Raw genomic sequence first — 22943 nt, 5'->3', positions numbered from 1 at the left:
TTTTTTTTAATCTACAGGCTGTGAAAGAATATAATGGTTCACTTCCTCATTCAGTTGATCGAATTATGAGTCCCTGGGTGCTTCAGATGGGATTCCCTGTGGTTACTATAAATACAGCCATAGGGAAAGTATCCCAGAAGCACTTCCTGCTGGATGCAGATTCTAACGTCACAGTCAAATCACCTTACAAGTATGCAGAACTACAGCTTTTGAAATGCAAATATGCTTTGACTCATTGTGGCAGTATTGAGAAATATGTCATTTTTTTATATGTCCTTCCCACAGCGTTTAGATTTAGTCTAAAGTCAACTTAGATTTAGTTACGTTTTGTTTTCATAGCACAAGTTCACAGCAATAGTTATTTCAAAAAGCTTTGTATAGTAATAAAAAATACCTGGCAATCTGAAAATCTCAAATAGCCCTTTGCAATAGCAGGAAGAAAGAACTCCCTTTTAACAGGAAGAGATCTCTGGTAGAATCAGGCTCATGGAGGAACTATAAACACATCAGGAAAGTGTTTGCTTGTTTAGGGTTGTTCACCACATCCGAATCAAATTCCTGATGAAGGCTCTTAGGATCCTGTTGCATCCTTCTCTGAAAGAACAATTTTTAGAGGGTATAGCAGACGTGGCAGTTGGTTGACTTGAAACTACAACGTAAATCTCCACATTTCTCAAAATAGTATTTCAGCTTTTTTTTTCTTGAAGTGGCCTTTTGGGTTTAAACTTTAAATTGTGACAGCTCAAAATGGACAATAATAATGAAAGAAAATCTGAAATAACTGGCACAGGTAATGATACAGGTAGAAATCTAGACAGCAACGTTTGGTCTGTTTAACAATTCGATTCTTTATCGATTCTCTTATCGATTCTTGTTTTTAAAAAAGGAGAACACACAGGTCGATTAGCTTAGAACTTTGTTTTATATCGTCTCTTTGAACAAGATAGAAATTTAGCAGTAACATGGCCTTACAAACCCAACTGTGAGATCTTAAGAGATCCAGCCTATGGCTCTTCCATGGGGTGTCACGGGGTCCCCAGAAAAAAACATTGTAAATGTAAAATAATAAAATAAATATTCTTCTGTAGCAATAACAAAGTATAACATAAATTATTCTGTAGCAATTACACAAGAATATCCAGTAATGTCCCTGCCTACAATTAAACACATTCACTTACCGAAAATCGGGGGCATCTGCTGTAGCAAATGGGTGCAAACCTTTGACCACAAACTTAGTCCCTGCTCGGTGACATTCGTCTATCCTGGACTAAAAGGAGACGCTACCGGTAGACTGCAGCGAGAACTGCCAGCATCTGAGCCAGCCAGACTCTGTCTGTCTCTCTCATCATGGTCACCTAAATGCACAGTAATGGCAGGTTTTGTAATAAGGCAGATAGTGCTGACATAATATGCACTGTTAGTTGATTATTTACCTGCCGTATTAACGGGAGAGGACGTGCAAACGTTACCGCTGCTGCTGGGTTCGTCCAGAGCAGAATTAAAAACACGACATTCATTTAAGGTTATCGCGTGTTTTATGAGCAAATGCTTTTGCATATTCATAGTGTTTCCTCCCTTAAATGAAAGATCTACTTTGCAAGTATTGCAAGTTGCCCTGTTGTCATCTGTTCTCGTAAAGTACAACCAAACTTTTGAGCGGTTGTGCCGCTTAGGCGCCATGATTCCTGCCAGGTAAATGACGCTCAACAACATGGTGCCGTCATTCGAGGCGACTGGAATCGATAAGGGAATCGTTGCAAAAATGACAAACAATTCCAATTAATTGAAACAGTGGGAACCGGTTCTCAACAAGAACCGGTTTTCGATTCCCATCCCTACTTATAGTATTTATAGAAAGTTAGACCCTTTCTAACTCTCTATTTTGTTCAAACACTTGACACATGTAATCACATAACATTATTGGATCACCTTATTTAAGGTCCATTTAAACAGTGAATTGCTAAACCGAATTAAATAGAAATATTAAATTCACTAGTATTTGTCAGAGCTGCACCTGTTAGTAACTTGTTTGGTATATGAATGACGCTAAATGTGTTGCCTTCCCCAGCTATGAGTGGCTGATTCCTATTCGATGGATAAGGGGTGGTACGGTCCAGAAAGATATCTGGTGGCTCATGGAAAAGGAAGGTAAAGCTGGTACACAGTTTTAATGTGGTTTTACAAGTACAATACAAATGTAATTAAACTTTTTGAAAATTTAAGCATGTGGGGTTTTTTTTCTTTTCCTCCATCAGTGATAAACTTAGAAATGAGGAGTGATGGTTTTTGGGTACTGGCCAACATTAATGTAACTGGATATTACCGGGTAAACTATGACTTGGGAAACTGGGAACGCCTTTTCACCCAGCTTAATACAAATCACAAGGTACACAGACACTCTCTGACATGATTCACATTTTCTCATTTAATGGATGCAGGACATCAATTTCGTTATTTTCTGTTATCAGTATTTATGCATATGCATAATGAGATATGCATATGTACATATAAAAAATTCCCCTCTCATCCCTGTGGGCAGTCTTTATCCTTCAAACTCAGGTCCTCAACCAGATCTTGGATGTTGTTCCTGGGATTTGGTGAAGCCACACCTAGCTTGGTGGGAGTTTCTGAACCTAGTGCTCCGATTACCACTGGAACCACTGTTACTTTCACCCTCCACATCTTCTCGAGCTCTTCTCTGTGTCTCAGCGGGGAACGCCTATGTATTTATGAAATGGACCCAAATGCAGACACAGGAGAGATGAACTGAGGTTTAAAGAAAAAGTGAGCCTTTATTGTGGCGGATGGCAAAACTAAACTAAGACCTACACTGGGAAATACTAAAATAGCTATGAAAACAATTTTCTTGGGGATAAATAAAGTATTATCAATCAACCAGTCAATCAACCAATCAAAACAGTTTCGATGGATAAGAACATGAAACTGAAAAGGAACATGCGACTATGGAGCTATGAAACGAACCAAACATGAACATGAACCTGAACAGTAGAGAAAACTCTGTGACGACCCAACAAAGACTGCATGGATCACACAGATCAGGGAAAGTGGAAACACATAGGGAAACAGCTGACACAAATGAACGTCATGACACCACAGGGAAGAGAAACACTAAGCACGTTGAACATAGAAACAGACTTTCAAAATAAACCAGGAAACATGGAGAGACAGAGACGTTACAACACCGGCTTGACAACATGAAACACACAGACAAGAAATACAAGTCATACTGACACAGAGGAAAAGAACAGACTCACACAAGGGAACATAGATGAAAACCTAAACTGGAATAACACTTAACTTAATCCTAACTGATAATACCAACACAAGACTTTTATTTTCACATATTTTCAATATAATATAAGAAATAAAAATTACAAAATGAACTCAAAATGCTGAGTCACAGACCCATCCCCTGAGACTCTGAGCCCCTGGTACTTCTCCAGCTTCTCATGTTCCTTCTTCCGGATGTTGCTATCATTCGGTATTGCTAAGACTGTCACTACGGCTGTCTTCTTCTGCTTGTCCACCACTACTATGTCCGGTTGGTACATACCAAGCAGGAGCCCATTCTTCCATGATGGTTCCTCCTTGTTCTTGGGTTTCTGCTGCCTGAGGTATTTTTACCAATTACCTAGTAGTTAGTGGTAAGGCGAAATGACAGCCCCAATTTGACAACTGTAAGAATTTATATGATGGCAAGGACCAATCAGCTAAGTAAAGACAAATGACAGCCCATAATTCTTTTAAGAACTGAAGGTCAGTCAGTCTGGAAAATTGCTAAAACTTTGATTGTGTCCCCGAGTGCAGTTGCAAAAACCATCAAGCGCTACAACAAAACTGGCTCATAACAGGACCACAACAGGAAAGGAAGGCCAAGAGTCACCTCTGTTGATAAATTCATCCAAGTCATCAACCCTTTAAAAACTGCAAGTTAACAACACCTCAGATTAGAGCCCAGATAAATGCCGCACAGAGTTCCAGTAGCAGACACATCTCTACATCAACTGTTCAGAGGAGGCCGCATGAATCAGGCCTTTATGGTCAAATAGCTGCTAAGAAACCACTACTAAGGAAAAGCAACAAGCAGAAGAGATTTCTTTGGGCCAAGAAACACAAGGAATGGACATTAGACCAGTGGAAATCTGTGCATTGGTCTGATGAGTCCAAATGTGAGATCTTTGGTTCCACTCGCCGTGTCTTTGTGTGATGCAGAAAAGGTGAACGAGTGGTCTCTGCATGTGTGGTTCCCACTATGAAGCATGAAGGTGGTGTGATGGTCTGGGGGTGCTTTGCTGGTGACACTGTTGGGGATTTCTTGAAAATTGAAGGCACACTGAACCAGCATGCCTACCACAGCATCCTGTGGCAACATGCCATCCCATCCTGTTTGTGTTTAGTTGGACGATCATTTATTTTTCAACAGGACAATGACCCCAAACACACCTCCAGACTGTGTGAACGCTATTTGACCAAGAAGGAGAGAGATGGAGTGCTGCACCAGATGGCCTCCACAGTCACCTTACCTTAACCCAATCGAGATGGTTTGGGATGAGATGGACCCCAGAGTGAAGGCAAAAGGGCCAACAAGTGCTCAGAATCTCTGGGAACCCCATCAAGACTGTTGAAAAAAACATTTTAGGTGACTACATCATGAAGCTCATCGAGAGAATGCCAAGAGTGTGCAAAGAAGTAATCAAAGTAAAGGGGAATTATTTAGGAGAAACTAAAATATAAAACATGTTTTGAGTTATTTCACACTTTTTGTTTACTATACAAGTCCATATGTGTTAATTCATAGTTTTGATGTCTTCAGCGAGAATCTATATCATTCCAGGTTATACCAGTGATAAACAGAGCACAACTTGTGGATGATGCATTCAGTCTGGCCAGGTAGGTCCATTAAGTTGCAGTTTTTCACTAATTTCCAGTTCTAATAATTCTGGTGTCTTTTATATATACGCACTGATAAAAAAGTAACTATATAACTTTTCCTATTTGAGACAATGAAGTACTGACTCAAGTGCAAGCTTTAGGTTTTTACGCAGATCTTTTCTTTTGATGCCACCTTTTGCTTTTCAGTAACTACATTTTCCCCCCAGACTTAGTTAATTGCTGTTTTTCAATTTAAAGTTTTGGAAGCTTACATTTCTATTATTTATAATCAGGAAATACAGATGATTAGTAATGACGAAGTAAGGGCAGCTACGAAAAGTGGAAAGGAAGCTGGTGCCATGGTCCTGGATCTTTGAGCCAGTTTTTTTGTTGTGGACTCCTGGGCCTTTCTTTTGGATTTCAGAGATGATTTAAGTTCATGCTCAGTATTTTTCATTCCGAGTTTAGTATTTCCTTGTGCTTCTGAGTTTCTTATGTATATTTTCTCAGGATGTCTTGTTTGATTATGTTAGTTCCTTTAATGTCCTAGAGTCTGTGTTCTGTCCTCAATGTAAAACCTTACAATTCCAAAGGAACTGCAAGTAAGCCTGCAGTCTGAGAGCAAAGTGTTCTATAGTGGCAGCATGGGACACTAAGGACTTTAAGATGAAATGGGGCCTGCTCATTCAAGACCTTTTATGTGAGGAGAAGGATTTTAAATTTGATTTTTGGATTTATAAAGGAGCCAATGAAGAAAATCCAGTATGGGTGAAATATGCTCTCCCTTTCTAGACTATGTAAGTACTCCTGCTGCAGCATTTTGGATCAACTGAAGGCTTTTTGTTGAGTTCTTAGGACAGCCTGATAAAAATGAATTACAATAGCCAAGCCTAGAAGTAATCAATGCATGAACTAGTTTTTCAGCATCACTTTAAAAAAACAGGATGTTCCTAATTTTAGAAATTTTGCACAAATAGAAGAAAGCAGTCCTACATATTTGTTTAATATGTGCATTGACGGACATAGCCTGGTAGAAAACACCAACTCCAGGACTTGTCACAGTCTTACTTGAGCAGAGGAAAAGCAAACTCTTTGCGTTTTGCGGGGCGGCATCATGGTGGGGGCGGCATCAAAAAAAAAAAAAAAAAAAGCTCGTTCTCATGCTGCCCGACGTCATGCCAGCGCATATTGTGAATGACATAGGCACCGATCGGTTTTCTATCTCCCATTTGCTGGGAGTAAGGACGCCCTCCGTTTGCGAGGTGCGCCTGCTGCTTGCGGCACAGGGAGGAGAGGGCGGGGCGGTGGGGGATTCTCTGGCTGGCTGGAGCAGCATCTAATAACCAACCCACAAAATAACACAAAATAAAAAGAAACCAATAAACACGAAAACACCAGACATCATGATACAGACTTATAATTTGCACCGATGTTTTTTCAAAATTCTATACGCGAAAAGTGAGCGCGAGAGCCCTCGGTGCGCCTGCTTGCTGCTGAAGTCAAAGTAAACTTTATTGTCATCTCCGCTACATACAGTCCAGTATATAGAGAGACGAGACGACGAGGCTCCAGTTACAGCAGTGCAAGTAAATGAGCAATATGTATAAGAAGAGTAAGAAAATAAATATACACTTTAGGACCAGGGGTAAAGGGATCAATAACAATTTAAAATTTACAGTTTGATGATTTAAAGTCTCACACACAACCCGTCGAAAGGGGAGGGGGGCCTGCTCCTTCCAAATAGAGCACATTTCATTTATAATGTTGTAAATCCAAGACCATTATGTATTCATGATTTGAATCCTGGGTTGTGTGAAATCCCAGAAATGCACCCTAGACAAAGTGAATCTGTGAATTAAGGTGTAGGTCTATTAGGTTATGTTGTGGTGATCCTCGGGTTGGGGGATTTGTGTTCATACTGGAGTGCAAAATTAAAACCAATGGAAGATGGACAAGAAAAGTTCAAAGCCATCAGGTCCTCAGTTTATAAAAAAGACAAAAGAAGAGGAGGAGAAATGAGCAAACGATGCAGGTAAGAAGATGTGTCATTGGATAATGGCAGGTCATCCTGAAACAATCAGAATCAGAATACTTTATTAATCCCTAAGGAAATTATGTGGGTTACAGTTGCTCCAAAAAGAAATGGTAAAAATAGTAACAGTAACAGTTACTGCCATAAACATACAGCAATGTGCATAAACATACTTATTTTAATGCAGATATTGTCACAATTAATTATCAGCATATTAGACATGCAACCCTCCTATCTGCAGACAGATGTCAAGCCAGCTGCACAACAACAACAGATTATGAGCTAACATTACTCCGACTAATTTGAGGTTCAAGTGTTCTAAAAATCACACTCTCCCTTTAATACACAGTTTTATTACCTTCTCACATTGTATGAGAGTTTATTTGCTAAGTGTCATAGGCAGAATCTGGGCTCATCACTGAACATAATATTCCTCCACATGTTCATGATGCACCAGTGCACATGTTGTCAACATCAGTTCAAATGGGCCTGATGGTGAAGGGCACCCATGGCAGGCTTCCTGGCAGTACTGTAAGGCCAGAGTTCGGCTGTGTCCAGTCTGTTCTGGGTAGAGAGCCACCGGCTTCATCATCCTGCAAACTTTGACTGCAAATCTGTTAAAGACTAACTGCGGTCCCTGGCCTTCTTGCGGTGTCATCTTCTTGGGGTGCCCTGTGTCTGAAATTCCCTGTTATATGGAATTTTGTGTTCAATTTGGAGATGATACTAGGGCTCATTATAAATACGCTGGAAGCTGGGTTTGGAGAACACCACCTTAAAGTTGCTTTATGGCATGGGGCCATATCCAGATCAGTGAAATAGGGTAAGCTTAGAGCAGACATCAACTGACAAGAATCAGAATCGCATTTATTGGCAAAGTATCTGCACAAACACATACAAGGAATTTGGTTCCGGTCGATGGTGTCTTTCAAGCACAACAATGTAAAAGCACACAATATGTGAGCAACACAATGAACAATATACATAAACCACAATATAAAAACATCTAAATCCTTATATACAAAAACTACAGGATTACAAAAATGAATACCACAGAATGTACATAAGGTGCAGTTGCAGTATGGCAGTGTGAAGCAATGTGACAGTTCAACTATTTAGGAGGGAAATAGCAAGGGGAAAGAAACTGTTCCTGTGTCGGGTGGTCCTGGTCTGCAGGCCTCTATACCGTCTGCCAGAAGGCAGCAGGTCAAAAACTCTGTGTCCAGGGTGTGAGGGATCTGTAAAGACCACTGTAGAAGGGTCCATGCTCACTGGTCCTGTTAATCAGATACCTGATTGGCACCTGATCGTCAGCACCTGGGGTACCAGAAATTCAAAACAAAGAGTCGGTAGCAGAATAAGTTATTTGGCAATGTCAAAAAAGAGATGGCAAGTTTTCATGGGCGCAATCCACATACTCAATTCCACTGCTCAAACCACAAATGTATTTTTCTCACAAATGTGGTGAAAAGAGGTTTTCCAGTGTTACAAGATTTATTGAATAAAGAAATTTGTTTGTGGTCAATTCTTTGCTGTAATATTGTTTCTTAGCAATAAGTTATTTATTCCCATGTATTCTTTCTGCAGGGCTCAGCTGCTCTCCACCTCTCTAGCCCTCAGGACAACCTTTTACTTGTCAAAGGAAACAGAGTACATGCCCTGGCAATCTGCTCTCAATAATCTGGACTATTATTACCTCATGTTAGACCGTACGGACGTCTATCAGCCCATGCAGGTGAATACTTTCCAAAGTTTAGCTTTTTAAGAAATGTTCCTTTACTCTCTATGACTGTTTACCCAACTGTGACTTTAGACCCATTTGGAGGAAAACATTTTCTGCAGATAAACTCTCCTTAACTCTTGATTTTTAGGACTACATAAGAAAGCAGGTGACTCCACTATTCCTATACTTCAAGAACATGACCTTAGACTGGAGCAGTGTTCCTGTACAACACACCGATCAGTAAGTATACTCACCAGGATACATAGTCCACCTATAAACGCAAACAAAATATAAAGATGAGTAGATGAGTATAGGTTACAAGACATCAGAGAAACAGCAGCTTATATAGATATAGAAAAATAAATAAATAAAGACTTGAACCACAATCCAAATGGGTTATTATAGTCTAAAAATCACTTTCCCATCTTATTCCTACAAAATAATCAGCAATCCACAAATGACATATATTGACATATATTCCACCTTGTAATCAGTGTGTCAAAACAAAAAAGAGATCTGATTTAGCAGTTGGCTTGAGTGCTGGATAGTAGTTTAATTTATTTTTTGTACTTAAGTTTTGCTAACCACAATTTCCATTAGTTTTAGATTTCTCCTAGACTGCATTGTAGTGTTAGTCTAGTTCTTACTCTAGTATAGTAATGTATCACAGATCAATCTTGGTCCTTGTTCCAAGAACAAAGTACTTTTATTTATAAATGCATGGCCGCATGAATAAATTAAAAAAATTCTAAACATGTACTGAGAAAGTGGGTACGGAAAGTATTCAGACCCCCTTAAATTTTTCACTCTTTGTTATAATGCAGCCATTTGCTAAAAGTTAATTTTTTTCCTCATTAATGTACATACAGCACCCCATATTGACAGAAAAACATAGAATTGAAAAACTGAAATATTATATGGTCCTAAGTATTTTAGAATTTTGAAGTTACCTGGATGAGCCTGCTTTGTAGTGCAAACCTCAGCTGAGGTAAACAGCAGACTGACAGCCTACATTCACTACAGATGAACGGCACCCAGAAATAGTTGTCCTTCAGTGGCCACTGTAGGTGAACTGTGGAATGAGAGTGGTAAGAAAACAGAACTCAGTTGACTGCAATCTACAGTCCACTGACATCTAGCAGTTGTATTTTATACACTTTAATGTAGAACTTTCCAGTTCTGTTATGACTCGTCTGCCTCAGTTTGAGCATCACTCTTGTGGCAAAACTCTTAGCGCCCTGGTCCTTTTGTAAAACAAATATATATATTATATGGTATAGAAATCAGTTAGACAGTAAAAAATGCTTGTATGAATGTGTGTGAATAGGTGATTGAGACATGTTGTATAAAGTGCTTTGAGTGCTCAAGTAGAGTGAAAAAGTGCTATATAAGAACAATTTCATGAATTATTATTATTTTTTTATCTAGCCTTTCTTTATATTAGCAAAAAGCTAGTAATTTGCTAAGATTTCAGTGCTTTTTCAAAGTCTTCATTCCTTATTTAGTGCTGTTCAAAGAAAATTCCATGGTGGATACAAATTTTGGTGACCATACAGGCAATGTACAATGAATGAAACACGTGAAACTACTTATGAGATAAATAATCTATATGAAAATCAAAAGAATTGACACTTTTGACAGTGGTTATGCTAAGTTTTGTGTAGATTGGCTTACCCATTAAGGAGGTGATGGGCTATATACACTACTTTACACCAGTCCAATGTGTCTCTGATGCTCAGTGATGGGTTATTCCCATCACTGAGCATCAGCATTTTACTAAGCAGTTTAAGCAACTGCGCGCTCCCACAGGTGGCAATCACTTTCTGCCCGACGATCACTTTTTGGCACAACACCTGGAGCTAAGGAGCAAAACAATCGCATGAGTGCTGCTGTTTGACTGAGGAAGAATAAAGTAGTCGTGGTAAGCCAATCACACGACCACTTCAAGACAAAGCAACAAGGTGATATATACCAGTTTATAAATTGTGTTGATAGGCAACGTAAAACCAGAGTCATGATAAACAATATATACGCAGCGTTTTTTTCCTCAATAGTTTCGCCACGTTTACTGTCTAAGGACAGCGCAGCAAGCACTCTCTGCTTATGAGCAACAAATCAAAAACAAAAACAAAAAAACTGCCCTTTCATTTTGGTGGGAAAATGCACCATGTCAACCAATCAAAAAATGATATGGCAACATGACATTTGGTTGTTTAGGAAGAGGGGGAAGTTTTAGGAGTGACGGCGAGAGAGAGAGAGAGAGAGAGAGAGAGAGGAAAGAAAGACAGCAGTAAAAGAGAGAGAGTGAGTTTTGAGATGTGAGAGATTTGTGACGTTTAGCGTGTTTGGAGTGTGTAGTTAATGTGTTGTCTTGTGTTGTGTGTCAGAACAATGAGGTGACTGCTGTCTCCAGGTAAAAAATAGGAGTGATACACCTGCTGCTGTCAGACCTGCAGGTATCAGGCTGTGATGTTCTCCTTTATAGTGGACAGAATTTTTTTTTTTTTGGAGTGGCACAAATAATTTGTGGCATCTTATTGAATGCAGAACAGCTGATTGTTCTGTAAATAGTTTGAAATAGTTATTAAAAAAAAGGGGTAAAAGGTAAATGGCTGCAAATAACTTTGTTGTTTGCAAAACTTTGTGGTTGTTACAGTAAAAATGTAACTTTCTACTTGGATTTTATGTTTTTTGTCTGACTTTAGATCAATTGTGTTAATACAGTATGTCAAAATGAAAACTTAACTGTAAATTCAAACACGTGAGGTTGTGCTTTAAAGGATGATACCAAACAAGGCAAAGTAAATAGTTTTTAAAGGTAAAATGTAGAGGAAACATCAAAAGTAGTTAAAAATGGCCAATTATACCCTGGACCCCAGAGGCTTAAAGATTTTTTTTTAAGTAACGCAATAGTTACTTTTCAAGTAATTAATTACTTTTAGAATCTTGTAACTCAGTTACTAACTCAGTTACTTTTTTGAAGAAGTAACAAGTAACTATAATTAATTACTTTTTCAAAGTAACTTGACCAACACTGCTGATGTTTCAGATATAACGATGCCTGTCTCTTCTTGCAGATATAACCAGGAGAATGCCATTCGTATGGCGTGCAGAAGTGGGGTACCAGAATGCAACAGCTTGACAACCACATGGTTCAAAAAATGGATGGAGGAACCTCAACAAAATATGTGGGTCAACTTTATAAACTACTTTTCAATCACTGCGCTTTAATGAGATAGTTTTTTTTTTTACATTGTAGAAATTCTGGGCAACAAGGAAATTCATATATGGCATATTCCATAGAGCAGGGGTCTCGAACTCCAGTCCTCGAGGGCCGGTGTCTTGAAACTTGTTGCAAAACATGTGAAAAAGAGCAGTAGGTCATTAGCAAGACTCTAGAGAACTTGACTGCATGCTGAAGTGGCAACCCCTAACCCTACTCAAGTCAATTTAAGTAAATGTAAACATTTGTTTGGGAAAATGTTGTTCTAAAGTTACTTTTATTGCACCATGTTCATTCACTCACAAGCTGCTGTAACATGAATCAAATGGCTGAATTGCCAGCTCAGCATACAGTCAAGTTCTACAGAGTCTTGCTAATGACCTACCAATTGTATTCACTTGTGTTGCAGCACGGACACATGGAAAAGTTTCAGGACAGGCCCCCTTGAGGACTGGAGTTCGAGACCCCTGCCATAGAGGTTATCAAGGCAAAAAGCACACATGTCCAGGACCTTTTCAAAAACACAATATTTATATGAGCCATCTTAAACATTTATTTTTAATCTAAATGAAAAGAATTAGCCTGTTAACTTGGTAATGCTAGCTTTGTTTCCATGTGCACTGTTTCCACACAATGCACACATTCTTAGTATTAAGAGAAACTTTAAACGGTGCAGTAATGCCTGCAGCTGTTGGAAGGCAGCCCCAAGCTCTTTAACAGCCTGACTCACAGTAGAACTAACCAACTGCTGTCTTATTTACATTAAGGTGTAGTGTAACTGCCAGCATAGTATTTCCAATATTATTAATAAAAATAGAAAATAAAACAAAGCTTAAAATTGAATTTTGAACCTGAACTACCCAATTCCCATTACTCAAACCAATATCACCGAGTCTAAGAGCAGGTCATATTCAACTGAATCAAATGCCTTGGACATATCAACAAACAGCTGCACAGTACCGCTTCTTGTCCAAGGCAAAAATGAACTAAATGATATAAAGATCTTAATTAAATGTCCTATCCGCAATAGTGCCATTATACTTACCCATACACCTATATTTCTAGCTGATGAAACCTATTACAGCCTGCAACAGTAAAGAACCTTGGATGTATTCACTTTAACAGCAAGCAATTCAGAGTGCTGTTGTGAATGGTGTGGGGGTAGGGATAGGCTTGGGACCCTCCCCTAGCTCCGCTGCGGAGGGTCTGTGCTGATGGACGTGGGTTACTGACCTGAACTGCTGCTGAACTGGGCCCTGGTCCGGATGGGCCTGGGTCCCCTTTCCCTGGCGGGTTGCGGAGTATGGGGGTGCCTACTGGGGTGGCTGCCGGTGGAGCTCACGGGCACGTCACTGCAACCCCTCCTGGCTTCTGCTCCGCGGCTGCTGAGTGACCCCTCATCTGGGGATTTGTAAATATTGTAGCTATCAATTACAATCACACAATTGGGCATTAACTTTTTAAACTGCATCTCTGATAGAACCATGATATTATTATCAGTTGTGATAATGTAGATATTTATCATGTCAGTTTTAGGGACAAGACTTCTAACATTAAAATGTAAAAGGCAAAGACCTAATCTATTTTTAAAATCTGCTGGTCTGAGAATGTTTTTTATTGGACCAGGGTTTGGTTGCATGTTCCCAGATAACAGCAGAGCAGCATAACAGACTTGAATCTATTAGTTTTATAATCAGCATCTCTGGCAGCTGAGTACAAAAGCTCTTTTTGCACTTTGAGGATGTCATTCAGAGCTTTCAGAGATTGTAAATATAGCAGAATCCTCTTGTGACTTGTGATTGTGTGATGTCAGTCTTTTTCTTTTGCATAGAATGAATTTCTCAATGAAGAATAAATGAATCACTGACAAATATTCAAAAACATAAAAAAGGAGACGGTAAATGCCCTCTTGCAATTGAGTTCAAATCATCCAAAGAGGCAAATATTAATGAACCAACAGATGCGAGTGGCCAGCTTTTCCTGAAAAGTCAGTGACTCTGCTACTTGTGGACAAAATTCAAGGAAGTAGGTTCAACAAACTCTGAGTTTAAAAATAAACCAAGTTACAGTGGGGCAAAAAAGTATTTAGTCAGCCACCGATTGTGCAAGTTCCCCCACCTAAAATGATGACAGAGGTCAGTAATTTGCACCAGAGGTACACTTCAACTGTGAGAGACAGAATGTGAAAAAAAAATCCATGAATCCACATGGTAGGATTTGTAAAGAATTTATTCGTAAATTAGGGTGGAAAATAAGTATTTGGTCACCTCAAACAAGGAAAATCTCTGGCTCTCACAGACCTGTAACGTCTTCTGTAAGAAGCTTTTCTGTCCCCCACTCGTTACCTGTATGAATGGCACCTGTTTGAACTCATCATCTGTATAAAAGACACCTGTCCACAGCCTCAAACAGTCAGACTCCAAACTCCGCCATGGCCAAGACCAAAGAGCTTTCGAAGGACACCAGGAAAAGTATTGTAGACCTGCACCAGACTGGGAAGAGTGAATCTACAATAGGCAAGCAGCTTGGTGTGAAAAAATCAACTGTGGGAGCAATCATCAGAAAATGGAAGACATACAAGACCACTGATAATCTCCCTCGATCTGGGGCTCCACGCAAGATCTCATCCCGTGGGGTCAAAATGATCATGAGAACGGTGAGCAAAGATCCCAGAACCACACGGGGGGACCTGGTGAATGACCTGCAGAGAGCTGGGACCAAAGTAACAAAGGTCACCATCAGTAACACACTACAACGGCAGGGAATCAAATCCCGCAGTGCCAGACGTGTTCCGCTGCTGAAGCCAGTGCATGTCCAGGCCCGTCTGAAGTTTGCCAGAGAGCACATGGATGATACAGCAGAGGATTGGGAGAATGTCATGTGGTCAGATGAAACCAAAGTAGAACTTTTTGGTATAAACTCAACTCGTCGTGTTTGGAGGAAGAAGAATACTGAGTTGCATCCCAAGAACACCATACCTACTGTGAAGCATGGGGGTGGAAACATCATGCTATGGGGCTGTTTTTCTGCCAAGGGGACAGGACGACTGATCCGTGTTAAGGACAGAATGAATGGGGCCATGTATCGTGAGATTTTGAGCCAAAACCTCCTTCCATCAGTGAGAACTTTGAAGATGAAACGAGGCTGGGTCTTCCAACATGACAATGATCCAAAACACACCGCCCGGGCAACAAAGGAGTGGCTCCGTAAGAAGCATTTGAAAGTCCTGGAGTGGCCTAGCCAGTCTCCAGACCTCAACCCCACAGAAAATCTGTGGCGGGAGTTGAAAGTCCGTGTTGCTCGGCAACAGCCCCAAAACATCACTGCTCTCGAGAAGATCTGCATGGAGGAATGGGCCAAAATACCAGCTACTGTGTGTGCAAACCTGGTAAAGACCTATAGTAAACGTTTGACCTCTGTTATTGCCAACAAAGGTTATGTTACAAAGTATTGAGTTGTATTTTTGTTATTGACCAAATACTTATTTTCCACCCTGATTTACGAATAAATTCTTTACAAATCCTACCATGTGGATTCATGGATTTTTTTTTCACATTCTGTCTCTCACAGTTGAAGTGTACCTCTGGTGCAAATTACTGACCTCTGTCATCATTTTAGGTGGGGGAACTTGCACAATCGGTGGCTGACTAAATACTTTTTTGCCCCACTGTAAATAACTCTGAAATCATTCAAATTCAAATAATTCACCATATTGAGTGGCAGCAAGTATGAGTAGCTCTTGAGAGAGTGTTCAGTTTTAAATGTGTATTTTCCAAATATCGTGATGTGCACAACTCTGGGAAAAGTAATGTCCGCAAGAGATAATCTTCTTAGCCCTTGTTCGTCACCCTCAGAATGGCTTCCTCAACTTCAGTAATATGTGGTGTCTAAAGGCTAGTAAGTAGAAGTACACGCCATTTTTGCCGTCAGTTCTGATGGGAAATGTCAACTCACTAGTCGACAAGTGTGACGAGTTGGGTTAGACTGGTTGGGAAGCACTGGTGAGAAATCCGTGAGTCTAACAGTGAGTCTTTTTAACAGGATGTATTTTAAGATACTTACTCAGCAGTGTGTTAACTGTAACCTTTTCAGGATCCACCCCAACCTGCGTTCAGTGGTGTACTGCAGTGCCATTGCAGCAGGTGATGAGGCTGAGTGGGAGTTTGGATGGTCACAATTTAAGATTGCTTCTGTAGCAAATGAGGCCAACAAACTCATGTTTGCATTGGCCTGCACAAACAACACAGAGCTGCTAAACAGGTATGTGTGTCCTTCCTGTGCACAAATAAATGGAACATATAGTGATGTAACAAGTCAGTAAGAAAATCCCTTATGTGGCCCATAAATCAAGTCAGGGAATTTGCAAACAAACAAAGCAGATTTTTTTAAGCCCCTTGGGTTAAAGCCTTAGAATTAACAAACTGATATAATGAAAAGAACTGTTTTTTAAAGCAGTATTGTCTCCCATAAAAAAAAAACTTATAAAGGAACTCATTATAAAAACTGAAACTATTTTTGCAATCTATTGTAGCTTTAAACTTTTTAAGAAACACTGAGTTGAGTGTGGATACAGCAGAGACTCCAAGAATAAACATAGGTGAAGGAGCTTTAGTAAGTGCATTTCTTGTTTTAACTGTTTTCACAGGTATCTGTCTTACACTTTAAACTCCACTATCATCCGGAAGCAGGATGCCACCAGTGTCATCACATCTGTCGCCAGCAACAGAGCAGGACAAAAGCTGGCTTGGGACTTTGTCAGAAACCATTGGGAATACATGTTCACAGAGTTAGTATCACACTGATAAAAAATAATTTGCATGTGTGAGGTGGAGCAATAACTGAAAATACAGAAAACATCAACATGGAGTGTGAATTTTAGTACAGTAGCATAAGGTTGTTAAAATATACTTTTACCCTTTTTTGATTGACAAAATAATAATCAGCACTTCTTTTATTCTGAAAGCATTTATCAACCATCAGTTTAAGTCCTGAATGAATATTTTAATACGGTCAATTGAAGTCACAATGGATTGTTATATGCCAAGTAAAGGAGGGTTCAAAACCTGAGCTGGTACAGGTGTGGTCAGAAGTCTACAGGGGCATGATTATTATGGTAATTTGTGGCTCTTGATGATTTCTAGTAACTTTATTTTTCCAGGAAATGGTTGTACAGCATAGCTCTATAATGACTTTTAAAAAGGGTATACAAGTTTGAATTTACTTTGGATTTTCTCTAATGCCATAATGGCACCGGATACCGGTACCCATCCCTATTCTTCAGTGACCTTTTTCACTCACTATGTGTTTATCCAGCACTCCATTTTAATCTGTGGCGCTCTTCCACAGCATGTCTTTGTCCCGTCTTCCCCCTTTCACCTCAGCTGGTGATAGTAAATGGACCAGGCTCAGCTTCCTTAACCTGGTTCTGCTAGAAGTTTCTTCCTGTTAAAAGGAAGTTTTTCGACCTTATAATATAAAGTGCTTTAAGGCAACTTTCGTTGTGATTTGGTGCCATATAAATAAAACTGAACTGAATTGATAATTGTTTTATCATTTGTTCCTTTTGAGTTTTGTTATTTCATGCTTTAGGCCCTTGCCTAGCTTTTGTTATAGTTCGTTAGTTCCCTTTTCTGATTCCTCTCTATTTCCGCATGTCTGTCTGGTTGTCTCCGTGTTCTGTCTCTGTGGTTTCTGGTCTCTCCCTGTTTAGTTGTGTCAGATGGTCTTTTCTCTCTAGTCTCCGTGTTTCTTTCCCTTTTTTCTGTCAAGTTTGTATATCTTTGTCTCTGTCTCAGTGTTATGTTTCCTGTTTTATTTAGACAGTCCCCTGTCTTGTGTGCATTCTGTTCACCTTTCTCCTTGCTGTCTCATTAGTCAGTTTCTGTTCCGGTGTGTTCCCTAGGTGTATCTAGTCTGCTTTGTAACCTCCTGTGTCTGTTTTAGTCCTCCATTTGCCTCAGTTCATTTCTCCTCATGCTGTTTTTTCACTCGTCCTGTGTGTTTCCTAGTTTCCACGTTCCTGGTTTCATCTGTGCCTGAGTATTTAGTATTTTTGAGTTCGAGTACTAGCAGTAAAGCTGGCCTTTAAGTTTATGTTTAGTCTGAGGAGTCCTGCATTTCGGTTTATTCCCTGCTTACCACACTGATGATCGTAATGTATACAGTTGTAACTTGGCTTTGGTTTAATAAAACTAAAAAATAAACCATAAATAAACCATGGTATTCATTCCCATGAATGTATGTTAATTTCTGACCACAACTGTAAATATGCCAAATTTTATGTGTGCAAAGCTTCCAAGAATCTGTGAAATAAAGCATTCTCGTGTTCTTTCAGATATGGCGTGGGCTCTTTCTCCTTTGCTTCTATGATCACTGGGGTAACAGCGAGGTTCTCCACACCTGCTGAACTACAGGAGGTATACATTGATTAGGTACAATACAAAACCAATTTTTAAATGTTAAGCTTTTGTCTGAAGTCTTTTCCTGTGATTTCTCTCACAGCTGAAGGAGTTTGTCGAGGCGCACAGTGCAACAGGGTTTGGTTCTGCCACACTGGCTGTAGATCAGGCCCTGGAGAGGACCAGAATGAACATCAAGTGGCTGCAGACAAACAAACAGGAAATCCTGAACTGGTTCAACAGTCAGAACGGAGATCAAATGCAGTAACAAAGGTGTGTTTGGAGATTTAGTGTTGTTTTGGTTTTTTTCTGGAAAAAAAGAGTGACAATTTTATAAACTACTGGTGTACTGGTGTTAATGAAAAACAGCATGCAGTAATAAAGTAGTGAAAGATGTCTGTCCAAATTAAATTTGATTTGACTGTATATGAGATGTGTTTTAATAAATAATAAACTCAGATGATCCCTTTATTAAACTGACTGACAAATGCAAATAAACTAAAATGTAACCAAACTGTAAAAACATTTTACCCATTTTATTTTAGATAGATATCAGATTTGATGATATCCTCACATCAGAACTAAAAAATGTATTTCATAGATGTGTTATGGGATCTGACAAAGTCTGATTTTAATGGTGAACAAGTCTTCCTTACTTTTTATAAACTTCAAAACTCGCCTCTGTCAGTGCGCCCCAGGGCAGCTGTGGCTACAATGTAGCTTGCCATCACCAGTGTGTGAATGTGTGTGTGAATGGGTAGATGACTGAATGTAGTGTAAAGCGCTTTGGGGTCCTTAGGGACTAAGTAAAGCGCTATACAAATACAAGCCATAGGGTCTTTGCCTCAGGCCTGTCCTTCTGTCTCGTTAATCTCTTAGAACAGCAATTTTCTTTTTTCAGTAACTGATGCAGGGAACCTCTTATAAGCAATACTTTTTCCACTGCGAGATTTCTGCTGCGTATTCAGAGAAGGACAAAATTTGCTGTGACTTTTGCCTTCTCTCACAACATGTTGTTGTAATGCTGTTCATTTCAATGCCTTCATTCATTTTAAGTCCAGAATACGCATGAGTGAAAAAAAAATAACTAGGAAGGTGAAAATTGTAAGAAAGAGAAGTCAACCAGCAGATTAGATTTTACCTAGCAAAGTGTCTTCAGGTCAGAGAGAGAGAGAAATAAAAGTACACAGCTTTGGTCACATATATTTTGTACTCCACTGTATTGATTTTGTCAAGGTCTGCATTGGCAGACCATGTGGAGTAGAGAAATAAAGACCCAACATAGGACAATTTTAACTGAAAGTAAGACATTTATTGTGTTTGATAAAAAGTATGAAACAAAGGGCTAGGCAAACCAATACGACACTAAACAAAAATCTAAACTGTGGAAACAAGAAAGTAAACATGAAAAACCATAAACCTGGTGAGAATTCGTAAATACCTGGAAGCATGAAACCTTGATAACATGGCATAAACATAACAGACGACTTGACAATGAATGCATGAGAGTTCATACAGACAGGAATACACAAGAGGGTGACGAGGGAAAAGGAAGCACACGGGCAACACAGCTGGGACGAATAAACATAATAACAAGTCAGGAGGAAGCAAACTGAACACGCTGAACATAAGACGCGAGAATGTCAAAGTAAAACAGGAAACACGCAGACCAAGACACACACACTTGACATGGCAATAGGGAAATAGAAACTGGAGATGAGACATGGACATAAATAAGCAACAAATACAGAGAACATGATGGCTAGGGAGAACACACATGACAGACAAGGGCAAACATGTAAATAAGAGGTGGAGACAGAGGGAGAGAGGGAGCGAGACACGAAGGGAGACAAAGACATCGCTGAGACACACAAAGGGCGAGGGAGACTTAAACACAAGGGACATGACAGACTCACACGCTGAAGGCACGGCACTATAACCAACATAGTGGGGGAGACACCTACGTGGGAGGAACCTAAACAAGGAAACAGAGAACTCAAACAGAACTAACTGAAGCCTAAACTATACAAACAACATCATAATACAAAAAGGCATGAAACTCAAAATGCTGGGTCAAAAGACCCAGCACATGACAGTAATCCAGTAGAGTCCAGTACAGTACTCATGCGGAAACATCAAAAAAGACCAAATGTTGGACTTCAATACACAGATAAATATTCTATTAACTTTAAATAATGTGACTGCAATATTCACTGATCATAAGCATCTCTGTCAGGAACCGGCTGTGTGCTGGCAGGAGAGGACCCAAAGGCAGGACTAACAACACGCAGGGATAAATTCAAAACACAGCTTTATTAACAGAATGGCAAAGGGCAATATAAAACTACACTGGGATGAACTAAGGCACAGGGAGGCACAGGGAGGCCACGGGGAAACGCACACAACACTGATGGATGACGCACAGAAGGTAATGAGAGACGTGGGAACACACGGGCAGCACAGCTGAGGACAAACACATAACAAGACAGGGGGGACACGGAACTGAAAATACTGACCCAAGACGTGGGCCTTAAACGTAACACAGGAAGGACACAGAGGCAGACCGGAGGGTTTGAGAGAGAGCACAGGGAGAGCATAATGGGCTGTGGAAACATGGAATAAAACTCAAGGGGAAACAAGCCACAGGAACTGAGAACTATATGAACACAGATACACAGAGGGAACACAGGACCAACGACACGGGGAAATCTAACAACCAAAAGCTAAACATAACAACCTAGGGACTAGAACTAAACTTTAAACTAACAAGGTGGACTAAAACCATAATACAAAATGACAAAACACAAGAAACTGAAACCGCTGGGTCAGAAAACCCAGGATCGTGACAATCTCAGTTAATTGCAATGAGCTGTTAAAAACTGCAGGTGAATTGATGCTGCAAGAATGACCATCCAACAATAACAATCATCCAATTTTTTTTAAAAAGAGGTTAGTGCAAAGAGGTGTCCAAGCAGAATGCTTGAAGAACCATTTTCCTAAATATTACATTTTCAGTATGACCAATATATCTCTTGTTAGGATCCTATTAAAGGTTATGTATTTCTTCAGTCTAGGGGATGTAAGTTCAAATGTTCTCTGTCCTGCAGGTCAATAAAATAAATTTGTCTGCTTCATCCAGTCTCACAATTACTGTTTGCTAATGATTAATCTCTTAAAAACAACAAGTTTATGATGAGGGTTATTTTTAAAGGCTGTATTTTATCCTTATAATAAACAAGTACATTTTCAGAAACTGGAAGGTACTACATTTCATATAATGTTGCATACATTTGTGCCATACAGTTATTCACTTAATTCTGTTTACAGGTGTTGGTGGGCCAAAGAGGCAACAGTTCTTAAAAAACATGCAAGTTACCAAAGTCTACTCCTGTCCTTGACCCTAATCCTAGATGGTTCTTCAATAATATACTGGATGTTAAGAGGTTGATCTGAAGGTTATTTTCACAATGAATCAGTCAAACATCTGGTTAAAAATATTTGAAAATAGTGATCCCCATATCCCACTGCCTTAAAACTGACACCAACAGTTCAAAACAAAATAAACTTTCAGAAAAGGGGATTTCACTTATGTTGCTAATATTTTCAGTTTAACTAAGAATCACCAGTGAATTAACTGATTGTGTATTACAGATGACATATACAGACAAGTGCAGTATTATCAGATGTGAAAATCCAAACTAGAACAGTATTAACATTACAAGACATAAAGACACGTGGGAACTGGAATGAGTGAGATCACCCCTGCAAAAATTCACAGAGCAACAGCATCACATTTCTGTCATCAAAACCTAATCTTGACGTTAATATGTAGAAGTATGTGATTTAATCACACTGATCACATAAAATCTGTTACAGTCTGGGGCTAGTTTGCTAAGCTAGGTTATTTAGCCACTGTTTACAAGGACTAGCTTATTTATTTAGTATAAAGAAAAGCTAAAGCAGATTTTTAAGCTATGAAATATTGATAACAGAGCTTACCCAAGTCTGTCTTTGCTGCCTTAAGTCACTACAGTTTTAACCACATGTAGTCACAAATGTGAAGTCACTATGTATAAGCTTTAAGGCATGGTGTAAACAGTTTGGGTTACATGTTTGTAGGTAGAGTTTGTTGAAATCGGAAAATCTTTATTCAGTTTTTTGTCCCATGATTTCAAGCAGGTTATTTGCTAAAAGTGTTGGAAAAACTTTTAAGGTGCAAATTACAGATAACACTTTTTTTTACCCTGACATGCATGTAAATAGTGGTAGGAAGACAGAATATATTACAGCGCGTGCTTTAAACATTCAAAAAACATCTGTCCACGTAAGTCAAACAAATCATTAAATGGTTAGTATGTCAACTGCCTTAGTGGATTCATGGCATCAATAAAGACTCATACAGAAATACAGAAAAACATAAACCTGCTTTTTCCTGGTCTAAAACCTCCAACCTGAAAAAAATTGTTCTAATGAACAGTTGTGAGTTGTTCCAAGTCTTGTCTTTTTTTAAGTTCAGAGTCAAGGTAAACTCATTAGCCTCCAACAAGAAGTAGATGTGTTTTGGCCTCTTCCTTACCCCCCTCATTCCCACCTCAGCACGCTCGTATCACTTCACTGGAGAATTTTCTGTTGCGTGTCAGGCAGGTTGAGGGCCACAAGGCCGCCGCACACCAG

At 39.5% G+C, this 22943-nt stretch overlaps 2 protein-coding genes across 2 annotated transcripts in view; one reads left to right on the top strand and one right to left on the bottom strand.

Moving 5' to 3' along the window:
• LOC146628422 (aminopeptidase N-like) overlaps positions 1 to 18537 on the top strand; it is a 37264-nt gene extending 18727 nt beyond the window's left edge. The window contains exons 13-23 of the mRNA XM_085357820.1: positions 18 to 190; positions 2069 to 2148; positions 2256 to 2386; positions 4856 to 4911; positions 8513 to 8660; positions 8797 to 8888; positions 11726 to 11836; positions 15964 to 16131; positions 16517 to 16657; positions 18206 to 18287; positions 18373 to 18537. Of these exons, the coding sequence (XP_085213946.1) occupies positions 18 to 190; positions 2069 to 2148; positions 2256 to 2386; positions 4856 to 4911; positions 8513 to 8660; positions 8797 to 8888; positions 11726 to 11836; positions 15964 to 16131; positions 16517 to 16657; positions 18206 to 18287; positions 18373 to 18537 (1347 nt within the window). The remainder of the gene's footprint in view (positions 1 to 17; positions 191 to 2068; positions 2149 to 2255; positions 2387 to 4855; positions 4912 to 8512; positions 8661 to 8796; positions 8889 to 11725; positions 11837 to 15963; positions 16132 to 16516; positions 16658 to 18205; positions 18288 to 18372) is intronic.
• A 4343-nt stretch (positions 18538 to 22880) lies between these two features.
• The window catches only part of LOC146628421 (synaptic vesicle glycoprotein 2B-like), a 36419-nt gene continuing 36356 nt past the window's right edge, over positions 22881 to 22943 (bottom strand). The window contains exon 14 of the mRNA XM_085357819.1: positions 22881 to 22943. This exon is cut by the window's right edge and continues 121 nt beyond it. Within this exon, the coding sequence (XP_085213945.1) occupies positions 22881 to 22943 (63 nt within the window).

Source organism: Diplotaxodon limnothrissa, linkage group LG7, assembly GCF_057381915.1.
Source record: "Diplotaxodon limnothrissa isolate DT_005_m linkage group LG7, D_limnothrissa_male_GT1.1, whole genome shotgun sequence".
Classification (NCBI taxonomy): domain Eukaryota; kingdom Metazoa; phylum Chordata; class Actinopteri; order Cichliformes; family Cichlidae; genus Diplotaxodon; species Diplotaxodon limnothrissa.
Note: the sequence above shows the minus strand (reverse complement) of the source record. Positions and strands in the feature narration are given on the sequence as shown.